Below are 17,351 nucleotides of genomic sequence, written 5' to 3' on the forward strand. Positions count from 1 at the left end.
ATTTCCATGTTAATTAACATGAGACAATACATATAAAATAATAATTTTTATAACAAAGGATTAGTTTAATCATTTTACTAATGCCATTACTGCAAAATCGAGTTATAATAATATAAAGATATAGTATAATTAAAAAAAATAAAGAATTAGAAAATATCATAAAACGGATACAAAAATAGGATACTTTTATATCTGCCGTCAGTCAGATGACGTTCCCGCCCATCTTGTGTATCCGAAACGTGTGGTTGGAGTTTCTTTTTTAATAAGCCAAATATCACAACGCTTTTTTTTCTTTTCTTCTTCTTCTTCACAGAGAAAATTCTTTGGCAAATATCAAAGACGTTTAGAAAACGCCAATGTCTTCCTCTCTCATTCTCTTCCTAAACCCTCCAATTCACCACCAAAACAAGCCTCTTCCTTTCTCTTCCTCCATTTCTTCTTCTTCTTCCTTTTCACACTCTCTCTCATTCAACTCCCACGTCTGCTTTTCTTCCTTCTCATCTTCCCACAGTGACCGAGAAGAGCAGCAATGGCTCCGAGAAGAGCAACGGTGGCTCCGAGAAGAACAGCGATGGCTCCGAGAAGAACAACGCTGGGCGCGTGAGCGAGACTCGCTTCTCCGCCAAATTTCCGATCTCCAATTCAGGATTCAAGTTCTGGAGCGCCAGCTTTCGGTTCAGGAAGGAGCTTCCGTGTCCGAGACCATCGCTAGCATCGCAGGTTTGCTTCAGGTTTTGAAGGACAAGAGTTTGATCGCGGAGACCGATTTGAGTACGAGCACGAGCACGAGTCCGATGGTGTTGGAGGAGAAGAAGAGCGAGGAGGAAAAGAAAGAGGAAGAGGTGTTGGTGGTGGAGAAGGTGATTAGGGTTGAAGATGCAGAAGGAAAGAAGGTGGAGAAGAAGAAGAGGAGTTCTTTGAGAAAGGGATCGGAAGGAGAAGAAGTCCGATCAATGCAGGTCTGCTATCTTGCAATCTGAATATCAAATTTGAAAGGCGAGTTTTTTTTCGCTTAATTTGTTCTGTTTATGCGTATATATAACTCTATATGTGTGTGTGTGTTTATATATACGTATGTATGTGTATGTGTATGTATCTGCGGATTTCTGTATGCATTTTGTGCTTTGTACTTTGTGGAATTTGATTAATGTGTGTTCTAGCAGGTAAGAGATTTGGAATGTTTCCAAAAGAAGAATATGGGTAATTCAGATTTAATAAGTTCAAAAAAGAAACACATTTTCTTTTAAAATTATGTTAAACTGATAATTATTTCGTTGTAAAAAAACAAGCTCAAAGTTCGAAGAGCTAAAGAGCTGAGAAAAATATAATGTAAGACAATCTAATGAGGACCATAGTGATGAAAATCTGTACTTATTTTTAAAGTTACTGGTCATAGTTGTCTTGTGTGTTGAAGTTAATAAAGACGGGCAAAAATCTCAGCATAATGGGTGTTATAGTATGTGTCATTTATTAGGATTGAAAAAACTAACCGTTTTTCTAATAGGGTTGGTGTGCTTCATCTGTTCTATAACTTTTGGTTTCATGCTAAGAAATCGGTGGGTTTCCAGCTTGAGTGTATTGTGCTTTTGACTTTTCCTGAATGTTTAATTATGACAGGAAGCGTTGCTAAAGTTAGGATTTTACTCGGGTGAGGAAGACATGGAATTTTCTAGCTTCTCAAGTGGGACTGAGCGTGCTGTGAAGACTTGGCAAGTGAGTTGTGAAAATCTTTATATTTTGAGAGAGATAGATTTGAGAATCATATATAGAGATAATCCCTCTTTAATAGAATGGAAAAAATTGTTCGGGAAATAATGTTCTCAAGGCATTAATTTCACATGATCTTGCTGGACAGGCCAGCTTAGGTGCCCCTGAAGATGGGATAATGACAGAACAACTTCTTGAAAGATTATTTGTGGAACAGATTGGGGGTTCTGGCTCAAACTTAAAAACAGACAAAAACAATAGTCCTGTCGATACGCCAAAGGTATGTCAAACTCACCTAGGCTTTTTGAAAGATACCCCCTTCCCCCTTTCTATAACTTGATTGTAATTTTCACTTTTTAAAAGAAGTCACCAAACTATGCTTAGTTGTTGGTATCAACTATCAAGCAGTTAGGCAGATATTGCATAGTCTTAAGGATACTTTAGGATTCTAATGAGTGGAGTTCTATTATCGTTTTGGTTTCATCAGCCATTTTATGAGTGACACTTCTTTTTGGGGGGCCATGGTTTTGCATTTTCAATATGCTAAAAATTTTGTAGATGGCCTAATTTATAAGCTTCCTTTATCATTTCTTCACCTGCCTTATAGCGGTTGAAAATTAATGAGTAGCTCAAGGACAAAGTAGAACTCCACCCTTTGGTAATTTAGTTTGAGATGAACCAACTAATAGCAACGTGATTGGTTTATTTACCATGTCATTAAGAATTAACTTAGGCTTATTTCTCTACTGACAAAAAGTGCAGGGTAGCATACCACTCCTTCAAACAACCACGTCGATTACAAGTACATACCTTATAACATACACGTTGCAGTTCTAGTGTAGAATCTACAACTATCATTCTGACCTTGACGTCCAGTCCAATTCTATAAGGAAGAACTATATTTGTACAGTAGTGTTGTTATATGAATATACTTAGCTAATTTTTGGCATTTCAAATGTCTTCCAGATTAACTTTTTTCTTTCCCTTGCGGCAATACTTTTGCCATGTTGTTTAGTTAGTTTGACAGAAGTTAGAACACAAAACACTGTGACTGACATCCAATAAGGTATGAAATGAAGCAAAAATCCCAATAAAATGCAGAAAACGGAACATGGTGCCTTGGTCAAATACTTTTGTTTGATTGGTCAATAACTTTCTTTGTTCTACGTATATTGCAACTAATTTGACTGCATGAGATGTAATTCTGGCATGATTATCTAGCAGATTCATTACTCGTAATGCAACAAAACTTGAATTTCTCTTGTACTTAGTTTGGATAATAGCCATAGAGGCCAAAGCACCAGTGATGACTTATTGTGTTTCTTCTCCCCACTTGGCCTTGACTTAGAAACTTGAATAGAGACCCTAGATATCATTAAATTAAAGTACATGGACTGAAATATTAAATTCCTATCTATAATTTTAAGTGGTGATTCTCTTGATCTTCTAGGAAGGTACAAATGGAGCTGCAATTGCATCTTTTACAGAAATTTCAAAGGTTCAGCAAAAAATTGTGAAAGATGAAGGTGTTGCGGAAGTAGATTTGTCCCATCAGCGAGTTTTTCTCTTAGGAGAGAACAGATGGGAAGAGCCTTCTAGACTCGGCAGATACAATAAAAATGGTGAAAGCAAGACGAAGCAAAGCACAACAAAGTGCCTCAGTTGCCGTGGGGAGGGTCGTTTATTGTGTATGGGTATGAAAATTAATTCATACTTACTCCTAGAGAGAGTTTCCATTTGCATAAATCATTACATGCAAATATTTTAATTTCCTTCATGTTTCTTTGTTTTCAGAATGCGATGGTACAGGTGAGCCAAACATCGAACCCCAGGTTAGATGACGATTATACTTCTTACACACATTGCATAAATTTAGTATTTGTTTAGATTTTGTTCCATCAGTATCCATTAATTCACACTTATTTCGGAATCAACGTTGCAGTTCTTGGAATGGGTAGATGAGGGAGCAAAATGTCCTTACTGTGATGGCCTTGGGTATACAATTTGCGATGTTTGTGAAGGGAAATCAGGGGCATAGTTAAGGTATTTGTTTCTTTAAGCCAAAAAAAAAAAAAAAAGGTATGGTATTTGTTTCTCATAAATGTATTTTGTGTACTATAATGCTCGAACATGTACTTTGACTAATATCCATTATAAATATTTAGAAGAAAATACTTCCTACTTTTTAGATTATGAACCGAGTATGATTCCATTGCCAGGATCGACTATTAAAAAGTGGACATTTTACCACTAAGATTAGCTGGATAATAGGCATACATTTATTATCTCATGTCCTAGAATTAGAAAGTGATATGAGCACAATAAAGTCTTTAGTCTCTTTGCACCCAAAAAAAAAAAAAAAAATCTGAGTAATAGCGGTCCCAAACGATTCCCATATACTTTTGGTACAAACATGCAAAAAAATAATTATAATAAAAAATTACAAAAAAGATAAAAAAAAAAAAAAAAAAAAGAAAAAAAAAGAAGAAGTTATGGTATAAAAACACAGATCACGTTACATAAGCCCAAGTCAGCATAATGCTTGACTATTTTGTTTCATTCCCAAAATGATAATCACCGATACCTTAAGAAGTTATGAGGAAATTTGTGCTACCGAATACCGATAAACATAGACTTATTATTATCATTATCGTTATTAATATTATTGGTGCATGGAATAGACAAAAGTCTTGCTTAAAATGTAAATCTTAGCAGAGCTTATAGAGATAAAAAGGCATTTAATTTGTAGTTTTTAACTTCTTTTTATGGTTGCAATTCCTCAAAAGTAGAGGATTTCTTTCTTGTCCTTTCGAGATAGAGATAAAAGTCCACCTGTTACCACCTAAAATTACTCTCTTTTCCTTTTTTTGTTTTGCTTTGATAATATAGATATAAAAATGAGTAAAATAATCAAGAAGTTATACAAAATAAAAAAAAGAACCTCTACGTAGACCCCAAGAAAGTTGCATAGTTCAAACTGCCAACTAAATTTTTTTAAATAAGCAAATACAAATAGTGCAGCAAGACCATTCCAGATAAAGGAATCAAATTTTGCACCAATCATTATGCATCTTTTTTCCTCCCAACTTTCTTAGAACCAAAAACAAGGTAAAAAAATTCTTAGGAAATTAGGATCGATCAATATAAAAATATAGATAGTAAATTATATTGGTTCTGCGCAATTATCTTTTTAACACTGCTCAAAGTAAATTTTATTGGACAAAAAAAATCCAACCAATTTTTTTTCCCTCGTTATACCCCATGTTTCCATGTAGTGAATGTAAAACAACTACCTATATAACTAAGCGAATATCCTTTTTCCAAAGCATATATATATATATATATATATCCCTCTTCCAGAATCTACTCACTGTATTCTTATAGATTTGTCTTTGGTTTGTTAGCAGGAGGAACACGCCTTGAAACCGTACGCATTGTCACAAATTCCTCCGCGGCAGAAGGATGTATTCCCACCTATATATTAAAATTAAAAAGCTTCAAGAGTCAAGTTGTGCCCATAAATATACTATATAAGAATAAATTATGAGATCTTCTCATGAACGGATAAAAATCTTTTTGAAAAAATTAAAATGTTTTCCGGCGGAAAAACCAAAGATGCAATTGAGGCATTGGGTTGATAACCAAACACATAGAAAAGGTAGAACTTACTGTGCTGTCAAATTGTGCCTTGGTTGCTCCACACTTAAGCGCAACAGCAATGCCCTGTGAAGTACATCCAAAACAATTTGAGATTATATGTAAAAAATTTATTAACAGAAAAAAAGGAAAAAAAAGAAAAAAAAGGGGGACTGAAATAGAAAGCACAATGGTGCAACATAACCTCAAAGAGCCAGAAACTTTCTACAAAATGATTACTAATTAAAGCCAGTGATGTTTAGCTGTTCAAGTTCTTCTAGGAATCAGCTTATATGAATGGCAGACAATAACACATTTTGTAACTCAACGATCATCAATAATGGGGAACAACGTACCTGTATAATTTCAGGTGCATCTGGCCCAACCATGGATGCCCCAAGAACTTTATCCGTCTCAGCATCAACAACAAGCTTCATAACTGTCTTTTCTTGTCGTCTAGATGGGAAAAGTAAGTAACATACATAGAAATATTAGCTACATGTAAATCAAAAATAAAGAACAGCAATTAAAGCAAGATCTCGAATTTACAGGAGCAGTACTCTAATCCAGAATAAAAGAAAAAAATGCGGTTTTAAAAGAAGATGCAGGGCAGATACTTAGCAATATTCTTCACACCAAGAAAAGCAAGTAACTAAAATTTTCCTAACTTTGACTTTCACTTGCAAGATGCTCAGTTAATGCTCTTCATTTTCACTCGAGCTTTCATTTTATAGTTTATAATATAAACTTCCTCACACCAAGGGGGAATTTATCTCATGAAGAGATCATCTTATAGGTCTAGAACAGACAGAAGAATCCCGACTCCTGAGATTAGACAGAGGTCAGAATTATCATAAAATTGGTCAAAAGATCTGATTCAACAGAGTAAAGAAGTCCAAACTCAATTTAAAAATCGTGGTCTCGGCGCTCACTAAAAGTGCTGACACAGCATCCATGATACTTTTAAAATTCTGAGCCAGAACAATATCCAAATCTAATGATTTTAAGTTACAGTCTACCGTATAATACACTTCATAGTTTTCCGCCATGAAGGATATAATCAGCATAGTTTTATGCATATTTGTTCAAGGAAGACTATACAGCTGTGCATACCCAGAGACAGTGTTCTTCATTGGATTGAAGGTTGATGTGAAGACCAAAATATCTCCATGTGCTTGCTCAATTGCTTGTTCTTCACTGAGACCGACAACAGAAAGTGGCGGTATGCTGCGTAGGGAGTACAACACAAGTTCAACACAAAGTTCATAAATTGATAAAGAAATTTCAGAATGGAAGAATACAGTAGGTTCAAATTATTACAAGATCAGCCATAAAATGTAAAAACAACAAAAATTTCAGAACCATAAATAAAATTTAATGACTTTCCCCTAACTTCACTTGCCAGAAGATGACATAAACTTCTGTTTCAATATAGGGAAAAGTTTCTGATAAGATTTATAAACCAGACTTGTATATAAGTGTTTATACAGCTTTTCTATCATTTGTAACTTTTTGTTTAGGAATACGCCTCAACACATTTAGTAGGACATTTTCCCAGAAAAAATGTCCTGGATAAGAGAGCATAATATATATATATATATATATATATATATATATTTATATATATACACTCTCCCTGACTATCCATGTTTAAAAACAGCTCTACATCTGGTTGAAGAAGAAACAGCATTTTACAATTAGAAAAAATAAAAATAAAATCCCCTCGTTAAAGAAGAAAATTCATTACCTAAACACTGCATAGGGTACGTCTCTGTAGTCTGGTTTAGAAGGTTTCCCATTAAAAACAGTGTTCTGTAAGTCATATGAAAGGAAATAAATAATGTAACTGACAATGTACTGTAAGATAATATGAATGTTTCAAAACAAATATTTTAATAGGAAAACCAAAATTGCAATGAAGATGACCAACAAAGGTATGGAGTAAAAACATACCGCAAAAAATGTTCCCTCCATTAAGGCCACAGGAGTAAGATTCATCCGGTTTGTAACATCACCGACAGCCCATATGCTAGGAATGTTGGTGCGTGAGTACTCATCTACCTAGAAGAGGAAAGGAAACAAACACCTTAACGTTACATTTGCTGTAATCCATAAAAACTTATTAATGTGAATGAAAATGCAATCTTTCAATGCCTAATTAAGTAGACTTGTTGAGGAGAAAAAAAGGACAAACAACTAAAACAGCATTGCCTGACATAATTGCATATGGCTTTTTATACATTCAACCAAACAACAAAACAATCAATAAAAAATGAAATAAAAACAAAACAAAACAAAGCAAGAGACAGATACAGAGACAGACAGACAGACAAACACCAAAAACCCCCACTGCCTCTATACAGTGACTAGAGAGCATTCCCAAATGGTGTCAATTTTTGCTCCAGATTTGTACTTCAACCACAAATGCTCATCTCTCAAACATTTCATTGGACTGCAACAAACAGTCCATAGCAACACCCCTATTTCACACCTATAAGTCCTAACCAAATTTTATATATAGGTAATAAGAAATAAGTTACAAGCTACAGATAGCCAATAATTCTGCCCGAACAATGTCATATTTGCAAAAATAATATGCGCACAGATATGTACTATTCACAGCTCAATCAATTAATGGAGATAACTGGTGTACAATGACAAGGAATATGTATACAAAAAGAATGCAGAACCAAAGCCAAAGTAAAAAAATTGCTCCCATTCTAGAGAGGAAGCATATAACAGAACATGAAATCAACATCAATGAAATGTAAAAGACAAAGCTAGAGACCTTCACAGCTCCTGCCTCATCAAGTTCCACACCTGCAGCTTCAAGATTCAACCTCTTTGTATTAGGAACCCGACCTGTTAAAAAGGTAAAAGCAGAATATATATATTGTTACAATGTTTGCAGGTACCCACTTCAAGCTTAAAGAAAAAAACTTAATTAATTTGGGATACCAAAATATCTGATAACTGTATTTAGAATGATCCACTATATGGTAAGAGCTTACAATAGAAATATCACCCCATAGTGTCTACAGTAACCCACAGGACAACAGACTTTAAGCACCCTTCCAGCCTCCTCTTAACTCTCTCTCACACTTGTACTTGCTTCATCCCTCTCTTACCATCCCTTAACATATCTTTCAGATCTCTCTTGATCTCCCTCCCACAAACAAGGCTTTAGAATATTTTAATAGCTGGGTTAAGTATAATGCAATTCATGGGGCTTGATAAGTTTGAGGGTTTGGATGAGATGCACAATTAAAATTGGCTTTAGGTGTTTGATTGAGGATAGGTAATATATGTGGTTATCAAAGGCTTTATCAGTGGTTTCTGGCTGCTTCTTTTAACAAATAAAATGACCATGACCTAGTTTCATAATTATGTTTCTCTGGAAGCTTGTTTTGGATTAAATCCTCCTAAACCAATCCAATTTGCATGCGAACAGGCACTACAGCCCTACTCTTAATCTTCACTGATACCAAAAAGTTACTCAAATCGAATGGATTATCAATTATGTACCTAAATTGGAACATTTGAAATGCATTTCTCACCGAAGTCCAATGAGAAAAACATTAATAGTTTTCTTTACAGTTAGACATCAATGAATCTGAATAAATGACCATCATCAAGACTGTGAAACTACATCCAAACAAACGACCTGCACTTGCAATTTGTACCAAACATCAAAAACGAATTGCACTTTCTTTTCCAATAGTAGGTTCCAAACCAACCCTGGTAACAAAACCAGGACCATTACAGGTAAAAATACTTCAATAGAGAGCAAAAATCCACAGTTGACCATCAAAAGTCCAAATTAAAAGATACCACATGCAACTGATTGAAGATTATAAACGGTACGCATTGACTTCTTTTGACATAACAGAAATGCATAACCGAACAGGTAATTACCAGTTGTAAACAATACAACATCTCCTATTGACTTCTAGTTCCATATCACAAATATGTGTAACTAAACAGGTGATTACCAGTTGCAAACAGAACTACATCTGCAATCAAATCTTCACCATGATCCGTAGTAGCTTTTATTTTGCCATCTTCTGTTTTTTCCAACTGAATTTACAAAGACAATAATTAGTGGAAGAGAAACATATTAGAGAAGATTCTAGACAAGCACTACAAATAGAAGTACCTTTGTCAAATTTGTCCTTGGATGTAAATTAACTCCCCTGCCTTCCAGATTTCTTGCAACCACTGCCCTCATTTCATCATCAAAACCCCTGCAACAGAATATTCCAGCACATAATTCCATTAAAACAGCGCTGCAAGCCATGGTAGAAAGTGACAGAGAACCAACAACTGTCTTCTTGACAATAGGCAGCAAATATGGAACATGCACTTGGAATTATTGGAAACTAAAATGTAAACCAGTTGGAAAAACTTCCCAACATCATATAAAGGCCAGATAAGGAGGTCAGCATGAATAAATAAAAGTACTAGTCATGCTATTTTCGCACAGCTAAGAACATTATCAGCATATACTATAATGAAACTTTAAAATTTATGTGAAAAGATTAACTATCAAAGCATTACGTTAGCCAACTTGAAGAAATTTTAGATCCCTAGTTTAGTAATTTTATATCAGTGACAATGACGGAATCATGATAATCAGCAGTCCCAGAAAAGATAAATGTTAAGCAACTACAAAGGCACCTATAGCTTTAAACTTCCATCTTTACAAAAAAGAACATTTTGGGAACTACTAATAAGTCTCTTGACCATTATCTGTGAATTATCAAGATTTCTGATTTTGCAGTCCTATTAGAAAATGCTGAAGAAGTTCTCAGTATTTTTTATATCAATGGCCTGAGATTTGAAACTTAGCCTCCCATAAATGGCCATGGAATTCGTCAAATAGTAATAACCATGATATACCTTAAAAAAGTAAAAATCCCACTAGGAAATCCATCTTACAGATCACACAGCCTAGAAATATACAGAAGCAGAAGAACATGAGATCCAAAGTGCTACCTTAATGGAAGTTCTTTTCTAAAACATAGATCAACAGTAGCTCCCAGTCCTCGCCATATCGAAGCAAATTCAACAGCTATGTACCTAATAAAAAGAGAGAACAAGCATACAAAATAATCAGCACGCTAAGAAGCTGAAAGCTTAAAAAACAAATAAATAGATCAAGACGCACCCTCCACCAAGCACCACAGCATGTTTCGGAAATTCCTCTAAACTCAATGCCTCATCAGAGGTTATAGCCAATTCCTTTGAAAACAGAAAGAGAAATGAGGTGAATGACAATACTATCACAACTGTCATATTGGATGCATCAAAAGTTTCAAGTACATTATCATGCACCATCACAATAACTTTTTAAGCTTAATCCCATTAAAACAAGTAATAAGGGATGGAACAACACTTAAAATCTACTCCTACCAATCCATTTGGGGCAACCAATGTCATAAGCCAAAATTCCAGAAAGGCACAACCTACCTTTCTGTGAATCAAGTTAGTATAAGAAGGCCCAGAAAACACTTCAATTTACCAGGAAACCAAGAATTTGAAAAGCTCATGCACTCTTTCTTTTCCCCCATAGAAACTCAACTTTATTGATGGAAAAAAAAAAAAAAAAAAAAAAAAAAAAGAAAAAAGAAAAAGAAAAAGAGAGCATGCCTTAAATACAAAATGAAAAAATTAGTCAGAATAAGTTAGATAACGTCTTGTAATTCAGAAAATAAGAGACATTGGAACATCCTTCCATTGTTTTTCAAAGTAGATGCCCATCAAAATTAAGACAGACAATCATTAACAGGTGATAAACATATAAAACCAAACTTGAAACATCTAATTTAGGACAATAACCATTAGAAAGATGCTCCAGTGATAAAATATTAATAAAAAATTTATATTAGGATGGATTTACAACGAAGAAAAGAAAATCACCATCAGTTACTAATTACTCAAAATTATAAACACAGAAGATTGTTAACAAAACAAGAATTCACATGTAACCAATATCCATGAAACTGTAACAAAAAGCATCTGTAATGGTAACCAAAATAATTCATTTTCCAGCATACTATAAATCTACCTGGCCAGGAATTGAAATACGATGAGCCCTACTGCCAGTTGCAATCAGTATGTGTTTAGCTGAGTAGCTCAATTTAGTGCCATCTAGTTGTATGACCTCAACTTCATTAGGACCAACTATCTTTCCCTCTCCTTCGAATAATTTAACCCCAGCATTTGCCAATAATCGCTTGTATATTCCATTCAACCGGACTATTTCATCTGTCTGCAGTTAACAAAAAGACATAAGATTTATAAACAAAATACAGACCACAAAGTGCTGTTTAACTAATATCTTAAGATAAATTAAACCAAAAGCAACCAATCAAAGAAAATTTCCCAACCTTTTTCTGCAAAAGTTTCTTCCAATTGAAGTCAACTTTCTCATTCACTTCCCACCCATAATTCCTTGCATCCTACAAATCGAAACCAAACTTCCATCAAACCATTTAAAATCAACATAAAAGTTATTAATATCATGTAAATCTACTGTACTTAAATGGATATGCACTAATCTGGGGGGAAAAAAAAAGATAAGTTTAGCAAAGGTGTGTATAATCCTCCTAGACAAGCTAAAATTATTCCTTTTCAGTGATGCATAATCAAAGTTATCTTCTACATTCTTATATGGCACCAAAACCAAGTAAAGAACTATGATAAAACTCCCTATGTTGGACTAAGATTCAGTATCCAAGCACATGGAAGGAATTGGAAAAGTTCAAGTTATTTAAATATTTTAAATGTTGAAGGCCAACATTGAAAAAAAAAATAAATAAATAAAAAATGCTTAAACCTTGTCAAGCATGTCTTTACCACTGAGAACTAAGAAAATAAACATACAGTTGCAACTGATAGACTTACCTTTTTTTTTTTTTTTTTTTTTGAAAAATTATATCATGTAAAGCATATGGAAATTTTTTTTCTCACCTCGATTTCACCTCCAAAAGATGCTCCATACACCAGAATCTTTTTGGGAACACAACCACGGATAACACATCTAGAAAATCAAAATGTACGAGAAGTCATGAGTACAAACATACTTGTTTCAAAGATTCCATTTATGCTAGCAAGAAAAATGAACTTAAAAGTTCTGAAAAACTCACGTTCCACCAACTCCTCCAACAACTTCTGAGCTGATCGGATGAAATGGAAGTTCACATATACCAACCTTAAAACATTGCATTAAGAAGTATAAGTAATAACAGAATGCAAGTAATAACAGAATGCTTCTTCCAAAGAGTTGTATGCATGTATATTATCAAAATAAAAATAAAACAGAAAAAGAGAGAATTTTATGCATGTAAAGAGTTTAACAACGTAGATCAAGGGGATAATTAAGCTAAAACAATCACCAATTTGAAAACGGTAACATGAATCAGTAAAATAAAAGAAGGATATCAAAAGACTCAGCTAATCCACCAAGAATTCCAACAAATCAAAATCAGTTTTCGTAAATTTAAACTCTTCATTCTTATGATACAAACCAAGAAATCAATCCAACAAAATAGATGAAAATCCCTTAAAAGCATCCAAGCATGCTTTTCAAAACAAAGCCATATGGAAACAGAGCATTACAAGTAGGCATTAAAATAAAACATTATAAGCCACCCAAAAAAAAAAAAAAAAAAAAAAAAGAAATAATCAAATTTTCATATTCTGGGGTCATATACCTTGGCTCCAAAATTAGCTGAAAATCTAGAAGCACGAACACCACCACTTCCTGCCCCAATAACAAACAAGTCGAAGTCATAGTGGGCATCATCTTCATTAGTTTGGTTCACTTCCCCATCGTTAAGCATCTTCCTCGACATGATTAAAGACTATATCGAACTGAATCCACAAAACCACGAAATCGTTACCAGAACATCATAAAATGTAAACAACAAAAACGGCTAACACTCTTACTGGCTGCTCAGAAAAAGAAACAAGTTAGAAAAATAAAAAAATAAAAAAAGGGAAAAATAAACTTTTTGAATGCGATGAATTACTTTGATATTTCCAAATCGGATAACCTTTACCAAAAATTATAAAATAAAATTTACTTTTTTAATAACTCTATAATAAATCAGAAATGAAGCATCCATTAAAAATAAATGAAATTTTCTGGCTTTATACCAGATTTTCCTACGAGCCAAACAAATCATTTTCAGAAATATTTTAAATTATACGAAATTAAAAGACAGATGAGAACCACTTAGAGAGAAAAAAAAATATATATATATATATATATATATATATATATATCAAAAATCAAAAATTACATTAACAACTACAAAATCATACAAATTTATTTTCATTCTGCGATCAAACAACAAGATTCAAAGAAGGCACTTTAAAAAAAGTTCATACGAAATAAAACTTCAACTCCGTGATCACAAATAAAACAGTATCAAAATCAAACAACAATTTTACATCCTCAATTCAAACATAGCATCTAAAAACACGTACTCTGTTTTTTAATTTTTCTTTTTTTCCTTTTGCGAAAAAACCAAAAAAAAAAAAAAAAAAAAAAAGAGAGAGGGAAAAAGAAAAACACGAAATAGAAAAACAGAAAACAAAGACATGCAGTAAAAGCTGCAGCAAAAAACAGATAATTGGACGTTGAAATGAAATCATGTTAAACAAACTTTCCAGCATTTTTCTCGGAAAGCAAACAGAAAGGGAAAAAAAATAAAAAAATAAAAAATGGCGGATCGTACCGAAGCGAAGCAGGAAATGGAGAAAAGAAGTAGCAAAAAAACAGAGTAGCAGAAGTAGAAGTTCTAGGGTTTTTGTAGTAGATGCGGCGTCAGAGGTGGTATATAGTAATTTCTCAGTTATCTACAATACACTTCCCTTATTTACGATCTTAAGCACAGGAGAGAAATGCAATGGTGGATTCAGAAGAGACGAAAGCTGGTGATTTTTAATTTAATATTTTTTTTTTTTTTAATTATAGAATAAAAAAGGTTTATTCAGAAAACTCAGATGCATGATGACGTGTACACGTGGAGTCCTTCCCTTTTTTTTTTTTTTTTCTATTTTTTTCATTAATTTCCTAGCAGACTCCACAGTGGGCCATCATTTCTTGTTTCTTACACTGTTTTTATTATTATTAGATTTTGAATAATAAATAATATTATCACTGATAAATCTATGCCCTATAGATAAATATTGTTAATATGAATAAAATAAATTGTTTGGATACAAATTGAGACAGCAGTGTATAAATGGTTAATAAATCAATATAATATAAACACTTTATTTTAATAAACCTTAAACAAAATTAATAATTCAGAATTATTATTAAAGGAAAAAAAAAAAAAACAATGATTTTGCTATTTGACTTAGTCGTTGGTAAGAAAATGATCATATTTCTGGTTACTCATTTTGAAAAATTCATTAGTTAGGACATCATGTATGAATTTATATCTTAATTTTGGCCATGTCCCACAAATTATAAAATATAAATTTCGAATTTAATTAATTTGTCAACGTATTATATAGGTGGATTTGGATGGAGAATGTTGAGCCAATAAAAAATATAGAAAAACTTCTGAAGAGAAATTAAAAAAATAAATAAGAAATAGAAAGTATTAAAAAGAAGACAACAAGATGCATACGGAAAGAAAAGAAGCATGTCGATTGTGAATGTGCACGCCATGTTGATCAAATTCAATCTTGACCCGCCTACTAATTTTGATTTTGATTGAATAAAAAAATTTCCAATTTAGATATTAATTATAAAGTTTCCCCCTAAAAATTAATTCCAAAGTATTTTTTTTTTTTTTAATGTTTTCTGGAGACTGTGTTGGTGTATTTAATTAAATGAAAAAGTTTGGTAAATATGAAGCAATTACATAGGAAATAGAGGTGGGTCACATCTTGGTTACGTGGCTGATACAGAAACCAGTAATGAAATAGATTGACTTTCTTTTTTTCCATTCCTATTGAAGAAAGAAAGAAAGAAAAAAGCAGTTTTGCTGTCCATGTTCACACATGAATAAAGACGCTCTTTTGCCAAATGTACATCAAATGCACTTGTGTAAAAAAAAAAATTTAATTAAAAAAATTTATATAATATAAAAAAAGAAAAAAAAACGAAGAAGAAGAAGCAACTACACTACTACTTTTGCCAAATACCCGATAGATGATAATTTTGCCATTAGATGTTTTGGTGCAACAATTGTTGAACAAAGCTCATTTAATAAATCATTTTTTAAATCTTCATGGTAAAAGTTTAGTTCTTTTTTAAAATGCTAAACTTGCATATTTATATATATCTAAAATGTAATCTCTAAGTGATATAAGATTTTACATTTTATTATAAATTATGTTTTAAATATGGATAAATATATAGGTGTAGCATTTCAAAAGCAATTTGAATAGTATTTTTAAGAGAGATTTAATAGACAAATAGATAATTGTAATGTATATATATATATATAATAATATTAAAATTATTAAAATGTTTATCAAATTTATTTATTAAATGATATAATAATATTTAATTAGTTTATTTTTAAAAATTTTTTTATAATTAAGTTATATAAATGTGTCAATTAATAAAATTTTAATATGTATCATTTTATAAATAAATTTTATAAATATTTTGATAGCTATAAAATTATGAGAATATATAATATGGTAGAAAGATATGCACTCATTACTTTTGAAAAAGTAGTAGTTTCCGATTAGATTATTTCTAATGCAACAATTGGTGGACAAATTTCATTTAACACATTTCTTTTCAAAATTTTCATAGTATTTAAATAACTTTTAAAATCTTTAAAACGGTTTTCGAAAGCTGAAGTTACAAGTTTTACTCTAAATTGATTGGTCTGCTTCCATTTATTAGAAGATAAGGTCAAGGGTATTCCACACTCTGGCAATTTCACCGCTTGGGCAGCAGCCCCTTTCTTCATCACATTCATAGATGGTGCTCGGAGAGCCAATCTCATAGTCTGATGGTGAAGTTTTTTTTTCTTTTTTCTTTCTTTTTTTCCCTCTTTTATTATTTCTCTTCAAAAAAATTATTTTTGAATTTTGTGTACCACGATAAAAGTAAGTCATTAAAAGGCCGTCCATATAACTTTTGAAAAATTGGTGTTATGTAAAATCAACTTTAATGATTAGGTAGGAATGACTTCTTCCAAAGTGACTGTCAAGGAATCACCTGATTGACATTACGAAACAGTTTATTTTATAGAAACAAAATTACCTTAAAAGGTTTTCATATATTTTTGGGTAGATTTTAATATGAACCTTTCAGGACTTACACTAATTACAATTGGATACATTTTCATTAATATCTATATAGGATTTGTGGATGATACAATTCAAAAATTGATCATATTTTTTAAACCAAAGGGATTAAACTGTTTCAAGCTCAGAATGGTGAATAATATTATTCTTATTTTTGTTAAATTAAAGGAAGAGATTCAAAGTGGTTTTAGTCATGAGAACCACTTTGTGAGTGATGGAAATTTTCAATGGCGAAGAATATGAAATATGAAGGTGAGAGGTCATACATAAAGGTAGCATATCGAGGTATATAATGCCAATATGGTGATAAAGGGCTAGGAAAGAGGAACCAGAGGCCCAGAACAAGAAAAAAAGGTCGGTGTGATGGCTTGGGGACCATAGGGATCCAACTGGGACAAAATATTTTAAATTTAATAATTAAATTGAAGAAAACATTAAAGAGACAAACTAACATGAAGTTGTTCTGTTCAATAATTGTACTCCAAAGTCCAAACATAGCCTTTAAAGCTGGTAATCATCTACCAGCACCAGGAAGTCATTTGTCCTTCAATAAGGATCATTTTTTCTTTTTTTTTTCCTTTTCTTTAATGCGATTACATTGTGCAAAGCCATACATTTTTGAACGTGTTGTAGTATTATGTGAAAGAACCAAAGAATTTCCTCCCTTCATTTCCTTTTTATATACAGTAATATTATTGTCCTCAGTTTTGGCTCTTTTC

General features: G+C 32.5%; 2 protein-coding genes across 3 annotated transcripts; one reads left to right on the top strand and one right to left on the bottom strand.

The window, feature by feature from the left end:
* Nucleotides 1-286: 286 nt before the first annotated feature.
* LOC107422524 (protein disulfide isomerase pTAC5, chloroplastic) lies at nt 287-3,900 on the top strand. Its single transcript, XM_016031985.4, has 6 exons — nt 287-959; nt 1,618-1,713; nt 1,856-1,987; nt 3,158-3,401; nt 3,502-3,539; nt 3,650-3,900. Exons 1-6 carry the CDS (start codon nt 357-359, stop codon nt 3,743-3,745), a joined length of 1,209 nt encoding a protein of 402 aa, XP_015887471.3. The 5' UTR covers nt 287-356; the 3' UTR covers nt 3,746-3,900.
* A 949-nt stretch (nt 3,901-4,849) lies between these two features.
* On the bottom strand, nt 4,850-14,358 carry LOC107422513 (glutathione reductase, chloroplastic). 2 transcript variants are annotated; one of them, XM_048476733.2, is made up of 17 exons: nt 14,088-14,355; nt 13,059-13,218; nt 12,492-12,556; nt 12,316-12,385; nt 11,733-11,804; nt 11,411-11,614; nt 10,511-10,584; nt 10,339-10,422; nt 9,500-9,587; nt 9,336-9,420; nt 8,132-8,205; nt 7,297-7,404; nt 7,091-7,155; nt 6,457-6,570; nt 5,700-5,799; nt 5,377-5,430; nt 4,850-5,181 (listed from the first exon to the last, which is right to left on the bottom strand). In XM_048476733.2, the coding sequence occupies exons 2-17, from the start codon at nt 13,197-13,199 to the stop codon at nt 5,086-5,088; spliced, it is 1,494 nt and encodes a 497-aa protein (XP_048332690.1). In that variant the 5' UTR covers nt 13,200-13,218; nt 14,088-14,355; the 3' UTR covers nt 4,850-5,085. The 2 variants fall into 2 exon arrangements, with proteins under 2 accessions (XP_048332690.1, XP_060671252.1); XM_060815269.1 differs by lacking the exons at nt 4,850-5,181; nt 5,377-5,430; nt 5,700-5,799 and adding an exon at nt 6,114-6,168 and having other exon boundaries at nt 14,088-14,358.
* Nucleotides 14,359-17,351: the final 2,993 nt, after the last annotated feature.

This window comes from Ziziphus jujuba, chromosome 3 (assembly GCF_031755915.1).
Source record: "Ziziphus jujuba cultivar Dongzao chromosome 3, ASM3175591v1".
Lineage (NCBI taxonomy): Eukaryota > Viridiplantae > Streptophyta > Magnoliopsida > Rosales > Rhamnaceae > Ziziphus > Ziziphus jujuba.